Below are 24,525 nucleotides of genomic sequence, written 5' to 3' on the forward strand. Positions count from 1 at the left end.
CCCAACCTCGTTCCGCCCTTCGAGCATCGCGTACCTCGACCAGTTCGAGCTCAGCATGTCCGCCACCAAGATCAAACTCGACCACGGCAAGGACGTCCGCTACGACCTGACAGTGACCCCCGTTGCGGACAGCAGCCAGCGGTGGACCGTTAGTCGCTCGTTCAAGGAGCTGCAGGAGTTCCAGCAGAAGCTGCTCGAGGTCATGCAGCTCGGCCACTTGTGCCACGCCCAGTGCCCGTACCTCTATTCGAGCATCAAGGGGCGGTTCCCCAAGGAGTGCTATCTCTACTCGACCAGCTCGTACGTCATGGGGAAGCGTCGAGCCGCCATCGAGGAGTGCTTCACCAGTCTCTTGGAAGCTCTTCTCAAGCGCGAGAACCACTCGTCCTGCAGCATTCTGCCGGGGACCGTCGCGCAGGAGCTCATCGCGTTCCTGAACGAGGACCTGCCGATCGACCACGAGTTCCGCTGGGAGAACTTTGTGGGGTTTTCCAAGACGCCGAGCAGCAGTTCGACGTGGTGCAGCACGGACGACAGCAGTCGCAGTCTCACGCCCACGGGTCTCTCGCGAGGCTGGCAATCGAGCAGTGACAACAGCATCGAGTCGTTCCGTTCCGTTGGCAGCATCAACAACCTGCTGCTGGATTCGTGTGGATTGTGCCGCAGCGACGACACCTCCAAAGGCTCGTTGACCACGCTGAGCTGCGGCCACCGATTCCACGACGAGTGCGTCGTGGCCAAACTGAACGAGGCGCTGGCGTGCCCCACGTGCGGCCACCAGCTCTGAGCTGGGCCCTCCCATCAACGCTCCATGTACTTATATGAACTTATCCCCGTCACTTCAATGAAAACTCGAAACCTCCCTATTCATGACGCGTTGTCGATGTTTGACCAAGGTCTTATCCAGTCACTATTGTTTTCGGTGGCATCGCTCAGAAGAGGAGGCACATCACTTGGCATTGCAACTCGATGTCTCATCCTCCAGTTCGTGGATATCGAAGGCACGCGCCACAATTCACTGCATCTGCCCGTGAGACTCTCGTCGCCCATACCGTCATAGTTGAGAGAAACCAGCATAAGAATGGCTCGTTTCTGAGGGCTTTATGAGCGTTAGTGATGACGGCGAACCTGCTCGAAATGGCTCGTGATGCCGCACAATCCGGTGCAGTCGTCTCCACTCATTTTCACGCTGCAGGAGCACTGCACAAGAATGACTTCCAAGCGTCTTCGCCAAAAGCGGTCGCTGCCCGTTGGTCCGCTGCCGCCGCGAGTTGCGTGGCTCGACGGCATCTCGATGGACGTGACGCCTCTCGTCTCCAGGCCGAGAGCCTCTTATCGTCGGGTCGACTACCTGCTCACCGTGAGGTGCCAGTCGCGCGATTCGCTGAGTCCTCGACGTGGCACTTGGTGCGCAGCTTCGACCAGTTCCGGTTCTTCCGTAAGCGGTTGGTGGCGGCGTTGAAGCGCGGCCACTTCTGCCAGGCCGAGTGTCCGTGGCTGTACACGTTCCTCAAGAGCTACTTCCCAAAGTCTCAGTTGGTGGGGGGTTCCTTGTCGCGCGTGGTGGCGAGGCGACGGAAGACGTTGACGCGCAGTTTGGCGACGATCCGCAGCTTCCTCATGAACAGATCCAACCACGTCTGCCCTTTGGTGATGCAGGGTGTGGCGCTGGAGCTGCTGGAGTTTGTCGTGGGTGGATCTCTGGAACCGGAGGACGACCGACATGGAGAAGTGCCGGGGTGGATGCGGCAGCTGCTGCAGCGGTGGCAGGACGGAGACCTAGAGCTGGAGGATTCGACGAGCTCCGACGACACGGCGGCGAGCGACGACTCCGGCATGGACAAGGAAACCTGCGCCTTGTGCGAGAACTCGTTGGTGGGGCATCTCCCCACGGAGCGGAAACCGGAGCTGGAGGGAGATCGGTGGTCGCAGCTCGCGGCAGCTGAACCGTTCTCAACGTTGTCATGCGGCCACCACTTCCACGACGAATGCCTGATCGACAAGCTCAACGAGGTGCTCGAGTGCCCAACCTGTGGTAACCAGGAGACTTGGTGAGACTTGTCATAGACACCTGAGACCACGTCGGGTAGAGTGAGAAACTATGAGGACTGTAGTAAGTATTAATACAACCACGTCAATATGAACACGAACTCTTTGCTCTACATGCGTCGATCCACAGCAACTGAGATAGGGCGCGTGCAGTTGAGAAGCTCTCGCAGTTGGTAAAGCTTCAACATGTTTACAGTCTCCAGTCGTACGATCGCTCGCATTGCTGGGGATTCGCTGGCGAATATTTCGAACAGGCCCTCAAGCTGGAGATCCGCGGCACTCCTCTGCTTCATAAGATACTTTACAACCACGAGACCAAATCGCGTTTGCTATCTTCAGGCAAGAGGGAACGTTGCACCGGCACAGCCTCAAGCACTGAGCTCGGATCTGCCGCCGGGTTCAAGATCAAATCTCCTTGGCGTCCGAAGCACGGAGAAATCGTGTGGTTCTGTTCTCCAGAGCCTTGCAGGACGCGTCATCGAGCACTTTGCCACACGGCAAGGCTAGTAACGCGAGTGACCCCGTAGACACCAAACGGGGTACATCGTAGAGCGATTTCAGCTTGGGGTGGGCAGCGAATCAAAATCGAACGGAATCGCATGGTGTTAACAGGTTTTGCCAGGTGTCCTTAAAAAAGCACGAGGCCTTTGTGGCTGCGAAAAATAACACCAGCAGCTGATTCCAACGAGTTCACGTTCCCGATTACGACTGGAATGGCTCAAACACTGCGAAAGGAGGAACCCGAAGAAGAAACCATAATTGGTGGCGGCATGCGAACGCAGTTTCCCCAAGCTGGAAATTGAAGTTGCACATTTGTCCGTCGCTGGCTTTTGATGGCGTCTCAGTCAATCTGTGGTCGCGCGACACCTCGCAAAGCTCGGGCCCCACGATCCATCGGTCCCATCCATCGCGCCTCCACATCGTTTTGGTCCTCTCCTTGCAAGTCTCTTTTTGGTGGGCCAATAGACCGCGTTAGGTAATGGTCTACTCCGCTCAGATTTAAAGGTCGCTTTCCAGCGTTCTTTTTCGAACCTCATAGTAAAACCAAGTACGCCTAGTTCAGACGCGACTTCAACAGTTGGACACAAAATGTTCCGCCCCGGACTATAAAAGCCAGATCACGATCCACCCGATTTTTTTGAGTGGGTCTTCGATGGCTGCCACAGCTGGAGCCCAGCTGGGCCCATCAAATGGGCCAGCACGTGAGTAGTTCGCCCGAGTCCTCTTCACTTTGCAACCTTCGTCTCTTGCGCGGAACATCACTTCCGTTTCAAGCGCAAACTCCTGTAGCAGCCGTCTTCGCTACTGCGAAAGTCTCCGGTGCTGCAGCTACTTTCGCGCAAATGGAGACCCACGCGCCGCTGCAGCGCCACCCCAAGTGCTCCGCGCTCTACGCCACGTTTCGTCACGAGTCGGCGGCCGCCAAGTCGGTGGAGCCGAACGTCGAGTACTTGGCCAACGTGACGGTGGAGGTGACCACCAAGACGCTGACGCGAGGCGCTTCGACGTTCGCGCTGACGGTGCACGACCGCAAATCCAGTTCCACCTGGCGCCATCTGCGCTCGTACGCGGACTGCCGCGCCTTCCAGAGTCGCGTGCTCCAAGTTCTGAGCCGCGGCCACTTGTGCTTCGCAGAGTGTCCGTGGCTCTTCGCCTACGTGCAACGCGCGCTGCCGGCCGAGCTTACGGGCCACCACTTGTTCCGCGTTGCAGGCCACGGCCCCAAGCCGCGCGTCGTGGAGAAGCAGCGCCAAGCTCTCGCGCGCCTTGTTGCGACTTTGCAGCGCGTTTTACTCAACCCGCTCAACCAAAAGTGCTCCGTGCTACTGCGGCAAGTCGCGCCGGAAGTCATGACGTTCATCACGAATCGCAGCGATGGCGACGGACACGAGGCGCTCCACTCGCCCTCGAGCGACCGCCCATTGGCGAAAACCTTCTCCGAGTCGTTCATGTTTGCGGTCGACGAGAGCGAAAAGTCCGCGCAGAGCAGCACCACGACCGTCGCCGAAGAGGTGGACGAGCAAGTTGCGGTGCAAACCGTCGACAAAGTCGTCGCGGGCCAACGCGTGTGCTGCGCCATGTGCGCGTTGCACAAAATGCGGTCGGACGAGCAGGTTTTCGCGTGCTGGCGGGCCGAGACCATGAGCAGTCGCCTCATGAGGCTGCGCGCCGGAGCTGGCGCCGAGCGCACGTCACTCGTTGCAAAGCGCCAATCGTCGACGCACTCGGCTTCGACCCACGCGAAAAGCGCGTGGGCGTCTCCCTCCTACTCGCAGCGAGAGACGTCGCCGCTGGAACCGTTGGCAGTTCTCGGGGGGCGCGACTCGGAGGTGCCTGCGATGGTCGCAACGGACCACGACGGAACCCCGACGGCCCCTTTTCCAGGCTCGCCAGGGACCCCCCGCGGCTCGATCGCGTCCTCGTCAGGCGCCTCGTCCGTCTGCGAGATCGACTTGGAGCTGCTGGACACTTGGCGACTGTCGACTGCAGAGAAGACGTCTCAGCCGTTGGGCGGCTCGGGGGGCGCAAACTTCCGTCGCTTGCCGCGCTGCTCGCTCTTCGTGTTGAACTCGATCCGCAGCAAGTTCGCGACCTCGAAGCAGCGAGGCGGCGTCCGTATTTAAGCGTGTGGCGCACCACGCACATTCTAGAAACTATGAACCCCAAGTCTTTTGTGTACGAGCTCTTGCCCTTCCCAGAGCACGCCATTTCGCACTAATCTTCGGCGGCCTTCAGAAGTGGTGAGCTTGCCGCGTCGCACGAAAGGGCTTTCACATCGTGTGACTTTCAGTGCCAACGCCGCTCGCACATTCGTGATCCACTCGAACGTGAGATCCGAGTTTTTGACCTTCGTGCCGCAATAGCAGCAAAACTGCGGCGCAACTCGCACATTCGCAGCTTGAAAACACGAAAGAGTATCCCCCTTCAGTGACTCGAACCACCGCGTTCTCCCGCTCGGCATTACTATTGCTTCGTGCATGTCTGGGCAGTGGCCATTGCTCAAATCGCTCAGCCCGCGCAGTAGCAGCAATGGCGTGGACGTCCAACGAAGTAGGTCGCTAGCTCCTTCGTGCTCTTTTGACGACATTACCGATGCGTCCTGCCTGGTCTAGGACAACCTGCTTCGTAGTGCGATCTGCCGCCACGGAGCTCGTCGATGGGATTTCATCGCTGCAGCAGTCCCAACTCACTCGGAAGATTCGTGCTGTGCTCGCTGGGATGAGCTCCAGAACCGCCGCACGTCAGCAGCTCGACAGCCCTGGACTGCGGACGAAGACGGTTTACTGCGCTCCGTCGTCGACTTCCACGGCCCGAGCCAATGGACAATTGTGGCGTCGTTTCTGCCTGGACGCACTGCCAAGCAGTGTCGAGAGCGCTGGCGCTACCGACTCGACCCGTCGATCAAACGTGGAGCTTGGTCCGCCGACGAAGACGCGCTGCTTGTGACGCTGCAACGGAAAAGGGGGAACGCGTGGTCTCGGATCGCTGCCCACTTGCCTGGACGCACCGACAACGCCATCAAGAATCGATGGCATTCGGCGCGAGTGCGGCACCGCAAGTGCGAGAAAAGCGAACCAACCGAGATTTTGGCTGGGAATGCAAACCTGCCCACTCCTACAGCGCTGGGGGCCACCCCGAGTTTTGCTTCCGATGGCGCTGAAGATTTTGCCTTGTGGGCCGACCTTGCGGCATGTCTCCTGGATGATCTTCCAGCGGAAAGTCACGGCCAGCGAGCGATTTAAGCAAGAGATTGCAGCTGCGTGTGACTGTAAAGTATGTCTCTTGCAATGCAGTGCTGCTTTTGAGGTCGGCTTCATTAGCATGGGACTTGCTGTTGCCAGCTTTCCAGAGCCCGTGGATCTCTTGGAAGGAAATATTGTAGTTGAGCCTGAAGATCAAAGAGATTCCTCGCCGTTTCAGTGGCTGAGAACTCGCTGCGACCCTCACCATATGAGGGCGACTTTGGCGACTAGCGGCAGCCTTCTTGATGATGAATTTTGTCGAGCATGATCTTGTTCTCTTGGTGCGAGAAAGTTGGGCGCTACAAGTGAACCCCAAGTAGAACACTGAAAAGGATCACAAAGCAGCTCGATTTTCTTTTTGGTTGACTTGAAATTGTGCGCTCCACAGCGACCAGGTACACTCATGGCCATCCCCCATCGTCACAAATTGTCAGCAGAGAAATCGCCACATGAGCAGAGAAACAAAGGCTTCATCACCCTAAACGGACCGCGAAATTCGGAGCTCTTGGTGTTGCGGTAGTTTTTCTTCAGCGCAATATAGCCGATGCATTGCTCCCTTCCCCCCTCGAGAGGTCCGATACAACGTGAGTGCCATCTAAAGGGGCGGGGACTCCTCCACCTGTACTTGTGCCGGCGTCTCCAGTATGCTTATGCGCGAGCCTGGCCAAATTGTTGCTATGGCGCCGAAATGCACAATTGAGTTGGCTCCTGCGAGTCCACATATCGCTGATACCTGTGAACCGCGCAAATAATATGTTGACAGCGCCAAGGGAAAGCAGAATCTCTAAATGGATGATTGTGGAACGAGGTAAAACAATTGGACTGAGGGCTACTTCGTACAAATGCTACCTAGTGGAGACGTGGTAACCCAAAATCTCGACAACGACCAATAGCCCCAGGGTCGTACAGCGTGTACGCGCTCAAGTGACAGTGCCAGTGTTGAGGTAGTGCTGGTACTTTCCCTTGAGCATGGCAATAGTCTTTTCACTCGCCCCTTGGGTCCTCAAGAAGGCCTCAGCGTCGTCAGCCGACCGTACACCACTGTTCCATGATGTGAATAGGGTCCTTCGATATTCAAGTTGAGACTTGAGTCTCTTGATCATTTCAGACGGAAAGAGGTCATCTATCCAGCCAATGCCAATGCCACGTTCTTCGTTTTGAGCGTCGTCGACGTCGGCCGTCTTGTGGGATCGCAGGAGCCGCTTTTCCTGATCTGGTTCCGTCGACAGAGAGCTGGTACTGGCAACGAGGGCGGCCGCAGCCACCAACAGGACGCAGGAGAAGCGCATTGTGGGTAGGAACTTGTGCACTTGAGAGCAAAATGCGATCTGAAGACTGGAATCGAGTAGCGGTCGGTGTACATGCATCCTATATGGGTGAGCTTGGCATCGGATAGCAAAAAAATGCAGAAAAACAACTCGCGAGGAACGAACGAAGTACAACTTGGATCAGACGCAAGCGATTAGAAGCGCCACGACCTCTGTATTGTGACGAGTACGCTATACAGAGGCTTCTCTCAATAAGTACAAGGCAATAACCAAATCGATTTCAGAGGGATGAAATATGCTCTAAACAAAATGTACTGCCAAATCCCGCCGTGATGATCATATATAGAAGGGTATCGAAACAACGAGGTGTGCTTATTGAGAGGGACTCTGTACTGCACTTGAATGTACCTTCCGTTTTACCGATCACAATCCCTATCATGATCCGACGACTGTAAGAGGATATGGATACCGGTTGGATCAGGTAGAGCTGCTCCATCATCCGAGGGCAAGCATAAACATTATCGTGAGAGTAAGCTCGTGAACAGACTTCGTCAAATTAAGATATTACGCCTTTACCTATAATTATACAGAATCGGCCTCGAGTTGGCAGTCGCATGAATTGGATGGATTAAATCTATGCAGACATCCTGGAGGCTGCAGCTTCGATGACAACCCAACGACGGTAGCGATGACTGATGACCCCACCAAATCCTTATCCTCATAAAGCGTGAGAATGAAAACGTTTGAGATCTGTAAAGGGAAGGCATAGTGCAGTTGGGTTGAAGCGATTTCAGAGGGATTAGAGGTGGTGCAAGCGGATGAATTCGACCATTCAGATGTCTACAGACAACGACGGATAAATCCGGCACTACTGACTGGCATCCCCCATACTAACATTCATTGTAAAAGGGCTGCTTGTCTGTCGGGATCGGCGTAATGTCATCATGGATTCTGCATAAACCACACACAGCATCGCATAAAATACCCGTAAAGTCATAGATAATACGCAAAAGCATATGGTTTAGAAGAACCAAGTATAATAATAGAATATGATTGGCTAGATCAATTCCCACTGTAAAAAGTACAACTCGTTCTGTCGGATTTTACTGTCTGTCGGTTTATCCGTCGTTGTCTGTATTTCGCTTTCGTGACGGGTATTGAAAATACGATGCGCGTAGGGGCCGGGCAGGTTCGAAGCTTGTTTTAATTTTTTACTTCGTTTTTCGCGGGTTGTCTTTCTACAATGGCACGTGATGCTGTCCCCGACTAGGGATGGGACGTTCATTAACGTAAAGGCCGAGAGCGCACAGAAAAATACCTCTCTTTTAACGTAATCACCGCTCATCCCGGGCCCCACAAACGTCGGTTGTCACCCTTGAAAGTTTCGAGGAGAGGCCACGAAGTAGCTGAGACTCAGCCTCATTTACACGGTACACGGAACATGATCACCTCGTGCGTGAGGACGTACACGAACTCCGGCTTGTCCCCGTTGATCTTGGTTTGTTGCTCGGCCACCTCAACCAAGCAGAACGATTTCTGATTCAGTTTTCCACAAGGGAGCAGACCAGCACTTGCGTATGAAATGAAACACCGTGGTCAAACCGCAGGCGCCTCTCGACGTTGAGGTTGTCAGGATTGACATGATGCTGCTGCTCATGGCCCTTGTATGCCGTTCTAGAAAGTGTGTCGGCGATGCCAGCGCCCATGCCAACCGTGACGACGTGTCCACTGGGTATCCTTGGCTGTGCCGTCGTGTGTGTGAGGCGTGGGTGGGGATATGGGCGCTGGGGTGCTACTTGATGCGGTGATTGCCACACCAACGAGCGCCTCGGGCGAAGCATATACCGACTCGGTAGATGCACGGGCAATCTAAGCGCCCAGCAACTCGAGCATGTCCACCTTCTCGAGCGACACCTTCACGGCAAAAGCGCTTTCACCGGTGGTTAGCCGTTGTACGTGTTATCTGACTGATTTTTGATGAGTACCCCGCTCGGCTTGAGATCATGGCAGCCGCGAACTTGTTGATCCGGTAGCCTCAGCGCTGCAACCCTTCTTCTTAGAGCACATCGCGCTGGAATCGGTAGGTGATGAAGCTCAGGCTCACGCGCTCGCGCAGCACGGGCGTGGAGGAGACACAGAAGTAGAGACGCTGGTGCTGCTCGACTCGGGCAGTATGTTTCTGCGCTCGTGAGAACTAATAATAATATAGGTACACCTCTCAGGATTTTTTTTATTGAACGGGAGCTTTCCGTTTCACAATAGTTGACAAGCTTTAGTAACAGTACAGACAACGACGGAAAAATCTGACAGACAGTAAAATCCGACAGAACGAGTTGTACTTTTTACAGTGGGAATCGATCTAGCCAATCATATTCTATTATTATACTTGTTCTTCTAAATCATATGCTATTGCATATTTTCTATGACTTTACGGGTATTTTATGCGATGCAGCGTGTGGTTTATGCAGAATTCATAATGACATTACGCCGATCCCGACAGACAAGCAGCCCTTTTACAATGAATTTTAGTATGGGGGTTGCCAGTCAGTGGTGTCGGATTTATCCATCGTTGTCTGTAGCCCACAGCAAGAGGTTTTACTTTAACTCCCAACAATGGTGACATGAACATAACAAGCGAGATCTGATGAACACAATAGACGCATTTCCAACAGTCATGGTAGTAACTGGCCGGCTCAGGTTAGAAATAGATGGCACCCCATACAAAAAGACAAGTGCACAACCCGAGGAACGAAGTAGATTACAGACAACGACTAATAAAGCCGGCAACGCAAAACTCGGCATGCAACAGTGGCACGTCTTCATCTTCTATACTATTTTTTTTATTATTTTAGCCAATAGATTCCAGGAATTTACTTTTTAAATACCAATCACAAAACTTCCGCTAATGAGTGGCTCAGACAAAACGATCGTAAAGCTGCATTAAAACACTGCATTTCAAAACATGTCTCGACGCAAGCAAAATAGCTACACAGTGAAGGAGAAACAGGTCTGCGTCCTGCTTGCACGGGATGTAGGGGTTGAGGAGGCGGCACGCGTCCTCGGATATTTCCGAGGCTCCGTTTTCACCTGGAACAAGCAAGCTGAGAGCCTTCTGGACTTCCGTGGCCCGAAGACCTCGAAGACTCTCAAGGGCCAGGGACGCAAGGAGATATTTCCTAGCGTCTCTGCCGTTGTCACATTCATAAAGGACGTAAGGCGCGACGAAAAGGTAATAGTTATTAGTTTTATTCTGGCAATTCTTCCACTTTAACGTTTGTGTTTATTTTTGGTTTTACATTATTGTTCTATAGGTTCTATCAACAAATGCTATTATTGACCGGATGTGCGCAGAGGACCCCGAATGGGTTACGGAGTACATTGCTAGCAGGAAATGTGGTGTCCTTGCCCTAGAGCACCTCTGCCAGCGCCTCGCAAATCGGTAAGCAATTTGGTTTTATTATTATCCATAAAGAATTGATTTTTAGTGTTGTTTATATAATTTATAGACACGGGTTTTCATCACAGAAGCCCCAAGGCGCCAAGAAATCGCTGGAGGAGCTCCAGATGGTTCGGGCCGAGATTGCCCTTTCGTTTTGGTCACGGTACACTGAGTATCAGAGTGGTGGTATACTCAATGTTGATGAGACCGGCATCAACTTTGATATGCCACCACTCCGCGCCTGGGCTTTGAAGGGCCGTAAAGACCCCGCCCATATCATCGGGCTCAAGAAGCACACGGGAAGGATGACTGCAGTACTCACGACTCGCGCAGACGGTAAGCTTTGTTTTTTAAACTGCTGATATGTTTTATTTTGTTTCGTAATATTTGTTTTTATTAATTTAACTTGTTGATTGTAGGTGCAAAACTTCCTATTCTCTTCATTGTGCGCGGTAAACCCGGGGGTCGTATTGAGAAGAAGGAGATCCCAAAGTACCCAGATGACCACTTCTACATCGTGCAGGAGAACGCATGGATGAATGATTTAGGCTGGAAATTTTATGTAGAAAAGCTTTTAAAATATGAAATTACAGAGCCTTCCGTCCTTCTCCTGGACAACTTTGAGTCCCACGTTTCGGAGGAGGGACAACGACTTGTCGCTGAGGTTGCTAACGCTACAACGGTCCCATTACCGCCCAACAGTACGTCGGTATGCCAACCACTTGATGTTGGCGTAATGGGACCGCTGAATGCGACCATTCGTGGTGGCTTCCGAGGCATCAATAAAGGCAAGCCGGAAGAGAGGCGTATGCGTGTGATAAAGGCAACAATTGCTGCCTGGGAGAAGTTAGATAAGGAGGTGGTAAAACGTAGCTTCGAGAAGGCTATTCCTCGCCACCCAAAGATAATGATCTAACAAGTCAGTCTTTTCTTTGAATTCTTGGACTTTTTATTGTATTTTTTTTCCACAAGCATGTACTGTTTTATCCAATCAAAACACTTAATTTTTTGTGCCGAGTTTTTCAGTCGGATGCAATATTTGTACGATAGTATGGCGGATGGCGTTCAGCGGCGCCGGTTTTTTTAGTCGTTATCTGTACTACCGTAAAAGTTATATTGAAAGCCACCCCTTGCAGCACCAGTACGCCACATTTCAGCCAATCAGAGGTCGATATTTCGATCATCTATCATGTTTTATCGAAAGGCACCCCTGAAAATTACCCACAATAAATTACCGACCCACCCTCCACTCATTTTGCAACCTTCAGCATCTCCGAAGCATGCCCCGCGCGGGCCGTCCCAACATCCAAGGCTTTGAGGCAGCCCCCACACAACACGAGCGCGATTCCGTCAGTATTCTCCGTAAAAATGCCATCATCAACTATATCTCGAAGAACGGCGTGGCTGGGGCTGTCACGAGGTTTTACTCAGGCCTTCAAGGCAAGGCGCGAAAGGACAAGAAGCGCCAGCTCCTCAAGCGGTGTGAAGACCGCTACGAGATCGCAGATCAAGTAACTAAAGGAAACGGACATCTTTTCAAGATGCCACGAGACGGAAAGGGACGTGTATTAACTCGCGAAGCTGAGGATCAACTGGCTTTCTGGATCCGTGATCTACGGCGCGAAGGGGTTCCTGTGTCACCTCTGATGCTACAGATGCAAGCCCGTGCTGTCGCCTCTGAGCTCGGTCTGATCCGTCACCAGTTCTCTGGGTCGTCATCGTGGAGACGGCGATTTCTCAAGACGTACAGGCTCTCGCTTCGAAGGCGGACACGAATCGGGCAGCATACCCCCGCTAACGCCAGCCAGGTTGCTGATGAGTTCCAGAAGAAGGTGCAAGATATCATGCTTGAGCACGGGCTGACCGAGGTGTACAACGCAGACCAAACCGCGCTGAAATTTGAGCACTTGCCAACGCAGACTATTGATGAAACCGGCGCGCGGACTGTTTGGGTTCGGAACAGCGGCAAGGAGAAATGCCGCGTCACGGCGATGCTGCTCGCGGACTCGCGTGGACTCGTACGAGCGCCAATGCTGATCTTTAAGCAGCCACTATCCCGCGTCAAGGCGACGGAGCTGCACAACAAGGCCGAGCAAAACGGCTGGGGACGTGACTTGTGGAAGAAGGTAAGGGACATGCAGGTGTCGACAGGGATGCCGATATTCTGCAACAGTAAGGGTTGGTGGAATTCCGATCTCTCTGTTGAATTCCTTAAATTTCATTTTGAGCAGCGCGAGGACCTCGACGTTCCAGTCCTCCTCATCTGGGACGACTTCAGCGGTCATTGGACGGAAGAGGTGGTGGCTTGCGCCAAGAGGCTCAACGTCATGCTGCTCAAGGTGCCAGCCGGCTACACATCGGTTTGTCAGCCTGCTGACATCGTATGGATGAAGCCCCTGAAAGTGCAGCTCCGAAAGCAGTGGCTAGCGGATATTGAGCAGCAGTTCCACAGGCACAGAGAGAAGCAAGACAGGTTTGTGCTGGTGCCTCCGACGCGAGAGACTGTCGTGGGTTGGTTGCATGCAAGCTGGAACGGCCTGAAGAAGTCTACTATTGTTAGCGGGTTTAGGAAGACTGGAGTGCCGTCAGACCAACGAGAAGTGCCGGCCCATCAGACCGAAGATGACGACAAGAAGTTGGTAGAAATAGTAACGCTGCTATCGAGCTGCAACATTGCACTTAAATTTTCTAATAAATAAAGGCTCTCTTTATGCATTAAACGGAGGGGACGTCAGCAGGTGCACCTACTTCCTTGGAACCCTGGCACCAAGACTTCCCCATTTTAAAGGAGACTTAACTTTCCGAGTGACCACAGAGGGATTTGAACCCTTGATCTGCCGTGTCAACGGCAGCGCTTCTCACCAACTGAGCTAGCGAGCGGCCAACATAAACATTGCAAGTAATTTATCTGAAGTTTGCATATCCCATGCACCTTGCACCCTGGTGCTGCGAGTGGTGGCTTTCGATATAACTTTTACGGTACTTAGGGGTTCGGTAGTATGAATCGAGGTTTTTATACGTTAAAAATAAGGACACAGGGAGAATCGAACCCGCGTCCTTCCGCACAAGTGGCGGTGCTCTATCCAATTGAGCTACGAGCCCAAAGCCTGCTTTGTATTGTGCGCAATGCTATTCTACTCTGATGTCATCAGTATATTGGCAGCTTCTAGCTTCAATCTCAGAAATGCCTCTTTCTCGTGCAGAGCAAGCTCAAGGTAAGCAATCCCAAAACAGTACACGAAAGACTTGCATACGTAGTTTCTACACAGCAATCCAGCCCTGCTGTAACGGGGTTACCTGAAGAGTGCCCGTCACTCTTCCGAGTTGGGTACATGGTGTACCCAACACCACTGACACGTGGTGGTGGCCCACAGCCACCCATACATAAAACATATTGGATAAACTATAGTTGACTTAGGAATTGTATTGCAAGACGATCTCTAGGTAACTAACTATAAATATATCAGTCTATAAACTACGTTGTCTAAGTCAACCTGTAGCGGGGCTACACATTCGGTTCACCTCCTACCTTAGTGCAACATGTACTAAGGGATACATTCAGGTGACCACTCCACAGGGTGGTCCACATTCATAGCAAAAGGCATATGACTGGTAGAAAGTAACACCTTTCTACCAATGAGAGTCATTCGATAGATAGGGGTTCTGCCAGCCATCCAATGGCAGAACCTCTCATTAGAAATATCAGTTTTAGGAGGAAACCCCATTTACAATCAATACAGTTCTCATTTAGCACCAAAGCTATCGTTCGGTCCCTTTATCTAGGTTTAAGTGTACTTGCGGATACAAGTATACTGAACTTAAGTTAAATACTCCTGCGTTTCTTCATACACGTGCGCACACGTGTAAGCTAAAGTAGTGGGTCTAAGCAGACCCATTACATCTGGTAGCACTTTGTAGTCCGTCCAACGACCGGCTAAGAACACGTTCGTATGGAATACGAACGCGGGGCTAAGAACGTGCCCTCGGACAGTAACATGTCCGTGGGTAGCCCAACACGTCTGCAACGCATGTTGCGCGTGCAGACTGCCCCCACCTATCGGAAACAGAGTGGGAGGCCCTCCAACGACTGTCAACAGTCATTGGGGAAGCGGCGGTAGCAACGATGTTGCGAACGCTATCGCCGACGGAGCAACACGGTGTTGCTCTGGGTTTCATCATGAAGGAACAGCGTGAAACCGCTGCTCGAGCTTCGGTGTCACCATCGGCCACACCGCGCGTGGAGTCATTGAAACTCCACGTAAGCAGCTACGTTGGAAGAGAGGGCGAACCTCTCCTCCGTTGGCTTGTCGAGGTCGACACTGCCATTGCGGCTCGACGTATCGTCGACCCGTTGTCGAAGGTTGCGTTCGCCATGTCATGTCTTGGCGGACGAGCGAGGAGTTGGGCGTACGGACGCCGACTCACAGATCCTACGTGCTTCAGCACGTATGAAGAGTTCAAGGAGGAGCTCAAACTAGCGTTTGAGTCCCCACAAAACGAGTTCCGATCGAGGGCGGAGTTCCTCGATCTGCAACAGGGCAATCATGACGTGCATGCTTACGCCCAAAGAGCACGGTACTTGGTCTCGAACATCGTGACCAACCCGATTGACGAGGCGACAAAGGTCGTCACGTTCATGAAGGGCCTTAGAGATGGGCCTGTGAAGACCTATCTCTTCCGAGAGTATCCAAATACTCTCGAGGCTGCAATTGCGCTCGCAATGCAAGAAGAGTTTAGCCTGCGGCAGGCTAAACTGCATGTGAACGCCCCACGGCTGATGCCACGACCGGTGGTAAGGCCGTCGGGAGGTCCCGGACCAATGGACCTCTCGAGTGCGACCGCTGCTGGGAACCAGCAGCGTCGTGGATCAACGAATGTGCGTTGTTTCCGCTGCGGAAACATCGGCCACTATGCCCGCGAGTGCACAGCACCTGTGCACGCGGCGAGGAGCCGTCGTGGCGATACTGGGTATCGTCACGGGCAATCAAAAAACTAAAGGGACCAGCAGGGCGCCCCGCGCCTGCTAGTGATGCAGTCGAGCGTGTCGACATCGGACACGCTGCAATGAAGATCGCTGCCCCCAGTGAGAGTCAATCTCACTGCAAGAAGCAAGATGACAAGCCGAACCTTGTCATCCTGAAGGTAAGCTCGAAGAGAGAGAGGTCTCTTCGTGCTCTAGTGGACTATGGTGCGTCGAACAACTTTGTTCGACTGCAGAGCCTTCCAAGGCTTGACTTCGAGGAGGTGAAAACATCTCGAAGTCTATTGGAAGTGAGGCTAGCAACGGGTGTCGTTGTTAGAACCGAGAAGCAATTGATGTCGCTCCCAGTCACAAGCTGGAAGCGTTTCGCTCGCGACCTGCACGATGGACGCATCGAGCAGACCTGCATCCTCTCGGACGTCGAGAGGGTGACGTGTGAAGCAGAAGAGCTGAATCAGCTCATCTCTGAGGGCGCGGACGCCCTCAGCGCGAAGTCGAAGAAGGAACGCTTCGACGAGCAAGGCTGGGACTCGCTCAAGGCGAGCCCCTTTTACAAAGGTCTTGCGTGAGTACAAAAATGTACTCCCGGACGAGATTCCTGCGGAGTTACCTCAGGACAAGGGTGTTCAGCACGAGATTGATCTCGTGCCGGGAACGAAGTATTGCGTCACGCGACAGTACGTGGGCAAGTCAAGGCAATCGACGACTTCTTTGAAAGTCGTCGCAATGCAGGACAAGTGCGGGAATCGAAGTCCCCGCACAGCGCGCCTACGTTCTGTGAGAAGAAACCAGAGGGCGGGTGGCGCATCGTTCATGCGTATAACAAGCTGAACGATGCGACGGTACCGGCGCAGACGCCGATACCTCGAAAAGATGTGATCATCGATTCGATGACCTCGAGTACTATCTTCAGTACTCTGGATCTGAGAGACGGGTTCTATCAGATCCTCATGCGTGAGAGTGATATCCCTCTCACGGCGGTAAGCACTCCGAGCGGCATGCTCTGGGAGTGGCTCGTAATGCCGCAGGGGCTGAAGAACGCCCCAGCGACGTTCAACAGATGCGTCACGCACTTGTTGCGCTCGGTGCGCGACTTCGCACCGAGCTATTTCGACGACGTGTTCATTCACAGCCGGGCTGTGAATGGGAAATCGGATGTGGAGATGCATACAGAGCATCTCCGCAAGTTGCTTGAGCTCATGCGAAAGCACAAGCTCTACGCGAACCTGAAGAAGTGTATCTTCGGGGCGACCGAGATACCCGTACTTGGGTGTCTCGTGGGGAAGAACGGCGTACGCCCTGACCCAGGAAAGGTCAGAGTGATCAATGAATGGCCTACGCCTTTAAATGTAAAGGAACTGCGGCAGTTCCTTGGACTCGCCACGTACTTGTGCAAGTACGTGAGCAACTACGCGGGCAAGATTCGCCTGCTGTCGCAGCTCTTGAAGAAAGAGGCTGCATGGGAATGGACTGCTGATTGTCAGCAGGCCTTTGAAGCAGTCAAGCAGGGCTTAACTGAGGCGCCGATCTTGGCGGTGGCCGACCAAGATTGCCCATTCCACGTTGTGTGTGATCCATCCGATTTCGCGATCGGATGCGCACTGATGCAACACGATCACGAAGGTCGTGATCTACCAATCGCGTCAGCTGAAGCCAGCTGAGCGCAATTACCCGGTGCATGACAAGGAACTCCTTGCCATGAAGTATGCACTCGCAAAGTTTCGAGTGTATCTACTTGGGAGTAGACCATTCGTGGTCTACACCGACCACGCATCGTTGCGTACGGCGATCAAGTCGCCGCACATATCACAAAGAATGGCACGGTGGCTGTCATTCTTTGCTGAATACAACTTCCAGGTTGAGTACAAACCTGGAAGGTTGAATGTCGTGGCCGACGCGCTTTCGCGTCGACCAGATTATGCGGTGCAAGAGTCCGACGCCAACGCAGTTGGCGTCGTCAGGACGACTACACCCTCGTCGTCCTTGTTGGATAACGTGAAGGCCGCATACGCGCATGATGCGGATGCGAAGCCGTTGTTGGAGTACTTCTCCACACCTTCTGACAAGTCTCGTCAGAAGCTGGCCAAACACCTTCGTGCCCGTGTACACCGTTATCGTGTACACAATGGTCTGCTGCTTTACAGCGCAGCCGACGACAACGCAGATCGCATTGTCGTGCCGGATGATCATGAGTTGAAGCTCAAGATCACATACGAGTACCACGATGCCCCGACATCGGGACATCCTGGCCGTGAGAAGACATACTTGCTTCTCACGCGTGACTTCTACTGGAGTCACCAGTACAAATGGGTACGCAAGTACGTTCGTGCTTGCGAGGTATGCCAGCGCGTGAAGCCTGCACCCAACTCGCAGGCTCCGCTTCAATCACTACCGACTCCGTCGGAGTGCTGGCAGTCCATCTCAATGGACTTTGTTTTTGGTCTTCCGCAAGACAACAAGCGGAGGACTGGTATAGTGGTCTTTGTTGACCGCTTCAGCAAGATGGTGCATCTTGCTGCAGTACCAGCCGAGGTGACAGCCAAACCGACGGCATGTCTGTTTGTCGACATGGTGTTTAGACACCATGGTATGCCACTCGACATCGTGTCGGATCGGATCGGGATCCGCGCTTTACAGCGCGATTCTGGCAAGAAGTGTTTACACTTCTTGGGACGCAGTTGTCCATGTCGACTGCGGATCACCCGCAGACCGACGGACAAACAGAGCGTGTCAACCGCGTGTTGGTTGACACCATGAAGAGCTACGCGCACTCGTTCCATCAATGGAGCGACTGCTTGCCGATGGCGGAGTTCGCCATCAACAACTCGGTGCATGTCTCGACTGGACACACACCGTTCTACATGAATGCCATGAGGCACCCACGCGTACCGAGCGTACTCGGTGCGGTAGCTCCTTCCTTAAGTGGGGGAGGGTATCCGGTTAATTCAAAACAACCGGATAAGCACACTGATAAAAGCAATGTATCAGCTGTGACGACTCGCGCACGTACTGCGCGCAGTCATGGCGACGACAAGACAGTGTCTACGACGGGCGTAGACACTTTAAACATCAACGAACATCACGCGCAGGCCGGGCCTGCTGCGAACAAGGAGCACGAACTGAACCAGGGGTTCAGCTCGGATGCAATGGACTTTGTCCAGCGCCGACAAGCCGTAATTCGGTTTGTCCAGGACGCGATAGCAGCTTCTGTCGACCGACAGAAGCTGAACGCCGACAACATCGGCAGGGGAAACACAAATGAACTCAAAGTTGGTTCACTAGTTCTGTTAGCTACGCAAAACCTAGCTAAACATGCAGTTTCCGATTTCGGAGCAAGCAAGCTTGCTCCGCGCTTCATTGGGCCATTCACCGTGTTGGCGAAGCATACACACTGGACATACCGTCCAGCATGCGCTTGCACCCAACGTTTTACGTTGGGCGACTGAAGCCGTACGTGCAGCACGAGTCACCTACGTCTGGTGACTCGCCAAAGCGCTCTCGAGCGCGGCGACGCGCTTCAAGGCGGCAGAGAGCCTCGTCCCGACCTCGACCTTTACGTTCGAGGTCGTCTGCGCAACCTCCGCGAGCTGAGCCTTCAACAAGCTCAGCTCCTGACGCAGAGCAGCGAACTGCGACGCTTGGAGACGCTCAACAGCCTCCAAGCGAGACTCAAGGTTCGGTTGACCAAACCCGGGGCGTCTTCCCGCCGCGTCCACCCCCGTTGCGATACGCACGCGGGGCAACTCGCTGGATCGTCCAGCGAATTGTTGGTCATCGGAACCAGACCCAAGGTCCGGTTCATTTTCGAATTCGTTGGAGAGGATTTCCTCCCCAACACGATACGTGGGAATCACGGAATGTTCTGATGGAGGACATTCCGGAAATGGTGACGGCGTACGAAGGCCGCCACCGCCACCTCCGCCGAAGGGCGTAAAACTTGGGCGAGCGCTGTAGTCGCCTACAGCACTCGAATAAGTGCTGCGAATATCCGCAGCACTAGAAGACGCCTGTGCCTGAAAACTGGCGCGCAGGGTCTTGAGGTCGTCAGGTACACACATGGACGTGTACCCGTTGATGTCCCGCTCGGTGATGCGTACTGCTCCAGGGTAGCAGTACTCACAAGCAGTGTCGTAAGGCACTGCGCAAGGAAGTCCGATACCGACTGCACCATGGTGCAGTCGTTCAAGTTTATCACGCTTCGAGAACTTCTCGTAGTGCTCCCGCGCCTGGCTAATCCGATCGCGATAGCCAGCGGGGTTCTTGTTGAAGTTTTCAACAAAGGCACTCCAACTCTGACAAAGTGCCTGCCACTCGGGCACTTTGCTTCTGCGAGAAGTCTTCTTGCTCGCAAACCATCGGAGCTCATGGAAGAGCCCGATGTAGTAGTCGCGCCTTTGATCCGTCATCGGATCAAAGTGCAATCGCTTCGCGACGTCATCGTCAACGATGGCGTTGCACGAATACAGCGCGTACAGATTCGGTGGCACGGTCGCACCGAATCGGCTGCTGATCTCAAATTGAGACGGCATCCACGGCTCGCGCACTGGCTCAGTGCGCGAGGCCGCAACAACAGCGGATGGAGTGGAGTCATCTCCATCCCGCGGAGTCGTTAAGTCTCCAGCGGCAGCGAGCGATGTTCCACTGCCGCTGCGCGAACGCTTCGAGCCCGAAGCGTTCGAGTCGTCCTCGCGTGGACGACGCAGACCCACATTGGGGTCAGTATGGCCCGGAGACAAGGTGTCCTTGTCTCCTTCGAGTTCCCCCTCCTCGACTTCACTACCATAGTCGAGGGGAACTCCCTCTCCACCCGGAGAGTAGATACCTACTCCGGTTTCGATAGCAATGATCTGTTCCGGATGGCACGTTTCTCATGCCATCTCGAGTGGTATCCAGCAACAGAGAGGCGACTCTCTGTTGCCGCGCATGTCGACATCGCCGTCGAGGCGATGTCAGTAGCGGTCGTGGCTGAGGCAGCGGCCGTCGTCGCCTTGGAGGCGACGACAGCACTTGCTGTTGCCGAAGCGGACGGCGTCTTAGACGAAGACGTCGTTGGCGTGCTCATTGGGAATGAGCACGTGTTCTCCCGAAGAAAATACGGATTGACGTGTCGAGACCGGCACGTCAAATCCTAACGGGGGGATGGTGTAGCGGGGCTACACATTCGGTTCACCTCCTACCTTAGTGCAACATGTACTAAGGGATACATTCAGGTGACCACTCCACAGGGTGGTCCACATTCATAGCAAAAGGCATATGACTGGTAGAAAGTAACACCTTTCTACCAATGAGAGTCATTCGATAGATAGGGGTTCTGCCAGCCATCCAATGGCAGAACCTCTCATTAGAAATATCAGTTTTAGGAGGAAACCCCATTTACAATCAATACAGTTCTCATTTGGCACCAAAGCTATCGTTCGGTCCCTTTGTCTTAGTTTAAGTATACTTGCGGATACAAGTATACTGAACTTAAGTAAATTACTCCTACGCTGCCTCATGCACGTGCGCACACGTGTAAGCTAAAGTAGTGGGTCTAAGCAGAACCATTACACAACCGTTCCCCAAGACCGGGAACTAGTGAACCGCCGTTCACTTGGATTTTGTATACTCCTAACACTTCCTCAAGCGCAAGGTGCTGTGTGACTCCCGTCACACCTGCGTAGCTTTGCCTTGCCACTATGCGGGCGTTTGTACCTGCTGTTACCTTCGTCTTGAATGACGTTTTTCGTCACTTTTTGTAGAGATACAAATGTGTCGTCGAGCACACTCGGCAGTAGATGATTGTACGCTGCATACGTGCAGGTAATGAACTTGTTGATTTTGAGAGGGCTTCTTGATGTTGCAGTGCTTGGATAGAGGCAAAAAAGCCTAGGGCGAAAATATTCAGGTCAGGGCTGTTAGGTGGCTGCACTTCAACTATTATCCCTCCTTGCATGTCGACACAATGGCGGGACCATCCGCAGCAACACGACAGCTAGCTCCATCTTGCTGAATGACTAATGGTATGTCGTGCAGAAAAGATGGACATTTTGCTTTATTCGCCGGAATGACGTCATAGATCAGCATTGCTCGCTGTTCGTCACGACCAACAGTGACGGGGCGCGTTTGCAGCGTTCCATCAGGTCGATTCCTAGTTGACTTCTGGGCAGGGACGCGCTCGATAAACGGTCACATCCCCAGCTTTCCATCCAACACCAACGGACCATCACTGGCATGAATTGGTTTCATCACGACAGCCATGAGCATGACCTTCGTGATGTATCACTTTGACTAGACCGTACGGTGGGGTGGTTCTTCGCCTGATGCTAGGTATAGCGTCTTGTCGACTTCGGGCATGTAAAACCACCTCTCGTCGATAAAGATGCGATTGGACAGACTATCAAACTCGTAGGTGGCTGGGGCGACAAACGACAAACAGAACTCGAGGCTACACGCACGAGTTTAGTTAGAAATAGTATATATACACCACCAATCTGATATTCATACCGTGACAGCTTATTCTCGTCGGTCAATCTTGGTTTAATGGAGTTTGTGTGGCGCACGATTTCACCAGCACTAACAGATCGTTGAATAGTACATGAATAGCCTTGGTGACCACTCCCATTGTGCGCCAACAAAGCCACAGCAGAGATTTGATCCACGCGGGTACGTCAGCGTGCACCCTTTTCCTCCCACACTTCTTAGGTCGCTTGCTCTCAAATTTCGGCATCCCGCCACCCTTCCTACGGTACTGAACCGTCTCCTTTCAAATCCTTGAAACAGTAGTGACATCGATGAGCAACTTCAAATTTAAAACCGCGGGCAAGTTTTAAGTTGGTCGAGTTTATCGAGCAGGAATGCAGCGATTGTCATTCGCTCTTCTGGCGACAGGTCCTTGTTGGAGGTGCGTTGTACAGCTTGCATCTTAAAATGGCCAATTCTGTACTAGATCCAGTAAAACCCGCTGTCTACCCGCAGTAAGTTAATGCTAAACCTGCCGTCTACCCGCATTAAAACAGCACTCACACAGAAACCGTAGCAGCTGTATGCTGTGATTGGCCAAAACGATTGGCTTTCCACCAATCATAAAAGCTGTCAACTAATATGAAACACTGACTTGCCCACTTGAAGTCAACTATTGTTAAGCTGTTACAAAAGCATGTCCGAGCAACAATAGCGGGTGTGCGCATGAATTCTAAATAACCGCACTTTCATTAGCCATATCGATCTTGACCCATTGCGGCTGAGATCAAGAAGTTCTAGTCTGGTCAACAAAAGGCGAATCCTACTATTTTTCTTCTTCAGTAGGTAAAAGTTCTGATGTTTCAGCATTCAGAGTGAAGAAAAATGCATTAAACACACAGTTTACTTGTACTTGTGGCTGACCGTGCAGCAAACTTTGAGCTAACTAGACCCCACCTGCTGTTATCATTTTGAGATGTATCAGTTGGGTTGCTCTTGCTGTTTCCCGGCTTGATAATTCGCTTTTGCCGACCTGCAGCCACTTTTTTCACGTTGAATTTGGTCACATGAGCGACCAACATCACGCGATTCTCCGCAGACGAAAACGTTTGACGCTTTTTTGCGTAGCCGAAGTAGAAAATTGTCAACAGCGTCACAATGATCGAAAAAGTGATGATCTCAATCCCTTCGTTGTCTTGGAACCCCACGACTGCAATAATGCACAAGATCCACACAGCCATCGAGTACAAAGCTCCAACGCTACCAAATGGGCTGCGAAATTCCGAACTTTTAATGTTCCGGTAGTTGCGTTTTAGCGAAATGTAGCCGACACACTGACCTGTGTACGACATGAACGCCGCCAAGATGCAAATGTTAAAGAGATTTTCGCCCACAGTCGGTACAAAATAGGAAATAACGCACAAGGCGTAGCTGACTGTGGATCCTCCAAGAAGTGCGCCATAGGCGGTCTCAGTATCTTTGACTGTCTTGGCCAAAAAAGCAGGTAGGAGTTTGGATGTCGCCATGGCAACAATTAGCTTTCCATAGCACCACATGAACCCGAAGGCTGTGGCGTAAGTGGCTGGAAGTGATAGTATCGTGGCGATATGGTGAGGGATACCAAACATGAGCGTAAAGCCTCTGTTGAAAGGGACGAGTTCCGTTGGAAGTGCGGCTAGACCAGGAGGCAGGGAAGCTGTTATGAACAGCACAACCAGACCAGCCACAAAGAGTGTCACGACGGACGAAACTTGGGCGAATGGGACTATCTTCTTGGGCTGGTCGACCTGATCACTGGATAAACTTAATGCCTCTACTCCAACGAAAAACCACGCAGCCAGAGGTAAAGCTTTCATAAATCCGCGAAAGTCTCCGACAAAATCCAAGTTGGAATCCGCTCCGTACTTCTCAAAGCTGACGAAAGGCAGGGACCCCAAACAGTAGAGCACGAGGATTAGAAGCGAAAGGAAGCCGATGACAAGGTTGAAACCCCAAAAGACTCGACCGCCTTTGATGTGAATGAAGAGTGCACTTGCGTAAAATATCGCCCAGAGTAATGGGGACAAAGGTTCCAGTGATGGGGCGGCGTGAACGATTAGCTTAACGAACGAAAGTGTCGAGGCCGAGACGTACGCAATGTACTCGAGCGCTTCACAGCAGCCGACCATGAAGGCGGGATAGAACCCTAACGTACATCGAGCTAAGCCATAGCTGCCACCTGCAAACGGCAGAGCTCCAGTGATTTCAGCGGTGCAACAGCAAAGTGTCGTGTACGCGGAAGCAATCAGGAAAAAAGCGGCCAGGAAGCTGAAGAATCCAGACGCGATCCCTGCATTCCAGCAGAAATATTGTCCGCCGATGACAATGGTGATGCCCAGCATCATGATGTCGAGTTTCGCAGGCTTGTATTGCGCCCTTGTGGTCTTGGCGGATGGTCCGCTGGAAGGTTGAGCATCTCGAGAATCTGCTTGCTTCCCTTGAGTTGGCTGGATCTGACTTGATGCTGGCGCTAGTGGCTGCACTAAGGTCGGTCTCCGTATGCCTTGGATGATGCTGCTGAGCACCATGCTGTTGGAAGAGACGGCAGAACGCAAAGTGAGTCGCGAG

General features: G+C 52.8%; 2 protein-coding genes across 2 annotated transcripts; both read right to left on the reverse strand.

The window, feature by feature from the left end:
• Positions 1 to 6,712: 6,712 nt before the first annotated feature.
• KRP23_3950 (Secreted RxLR effector protein 3) lies at positions 6,713 to 7,159 on the reverse strand (the record flags this gene model as incomplete). Its single annotated transcript, XM_067895834.1, has 1 exon — positions 6,713 to 7,159. One exon carries the CDS (start codon positions 7,157 to 7,159, stop codon positions 6,713 to 6,715), a length of 447 nt encoding a protein of 148 aa, XP_067748068.1.
• A 14,588-nt stretch (positions 7,160 to 21,747) lies between these two features.
• Positions 21,748 to 24,485, reverse strand: KRP23_3951 (uncharacterized protein; the record flags this gene model as incomplete). The annotated part of the gene is made up of 4 exons (XM_067888867.1): positions 21,748 to 21,904; positions 21,964 to 22,032; positions 22,999 to 23,128; positions 24,113 to 24,485. 4 exons carry the CDS (start codon positions 24,483 to 24,485, stop codon positions 21,748 to 21,750), a joined length of 729 nt encoding a protein of 242 aa, XP_067748069.1.
• Between the last annotated feature and the right edge of the window lie 40 nt (positions 24,486 to 24,525).

The sequence above is a fragment of the Phytophthora ramorum genome, assembly GCF_020800215.1.
Source record: "Phytophthora ramorum isolate Pr-102 chromosome Unknown Phyram_PR-102_s0003, whole genome shotgun sequence".
NCBI lineage: Eukaryota > Oomycota > Peronosporomycetes > Peronosporales > Peronosporaceae > Phytophthora > Phytophthora ramorum.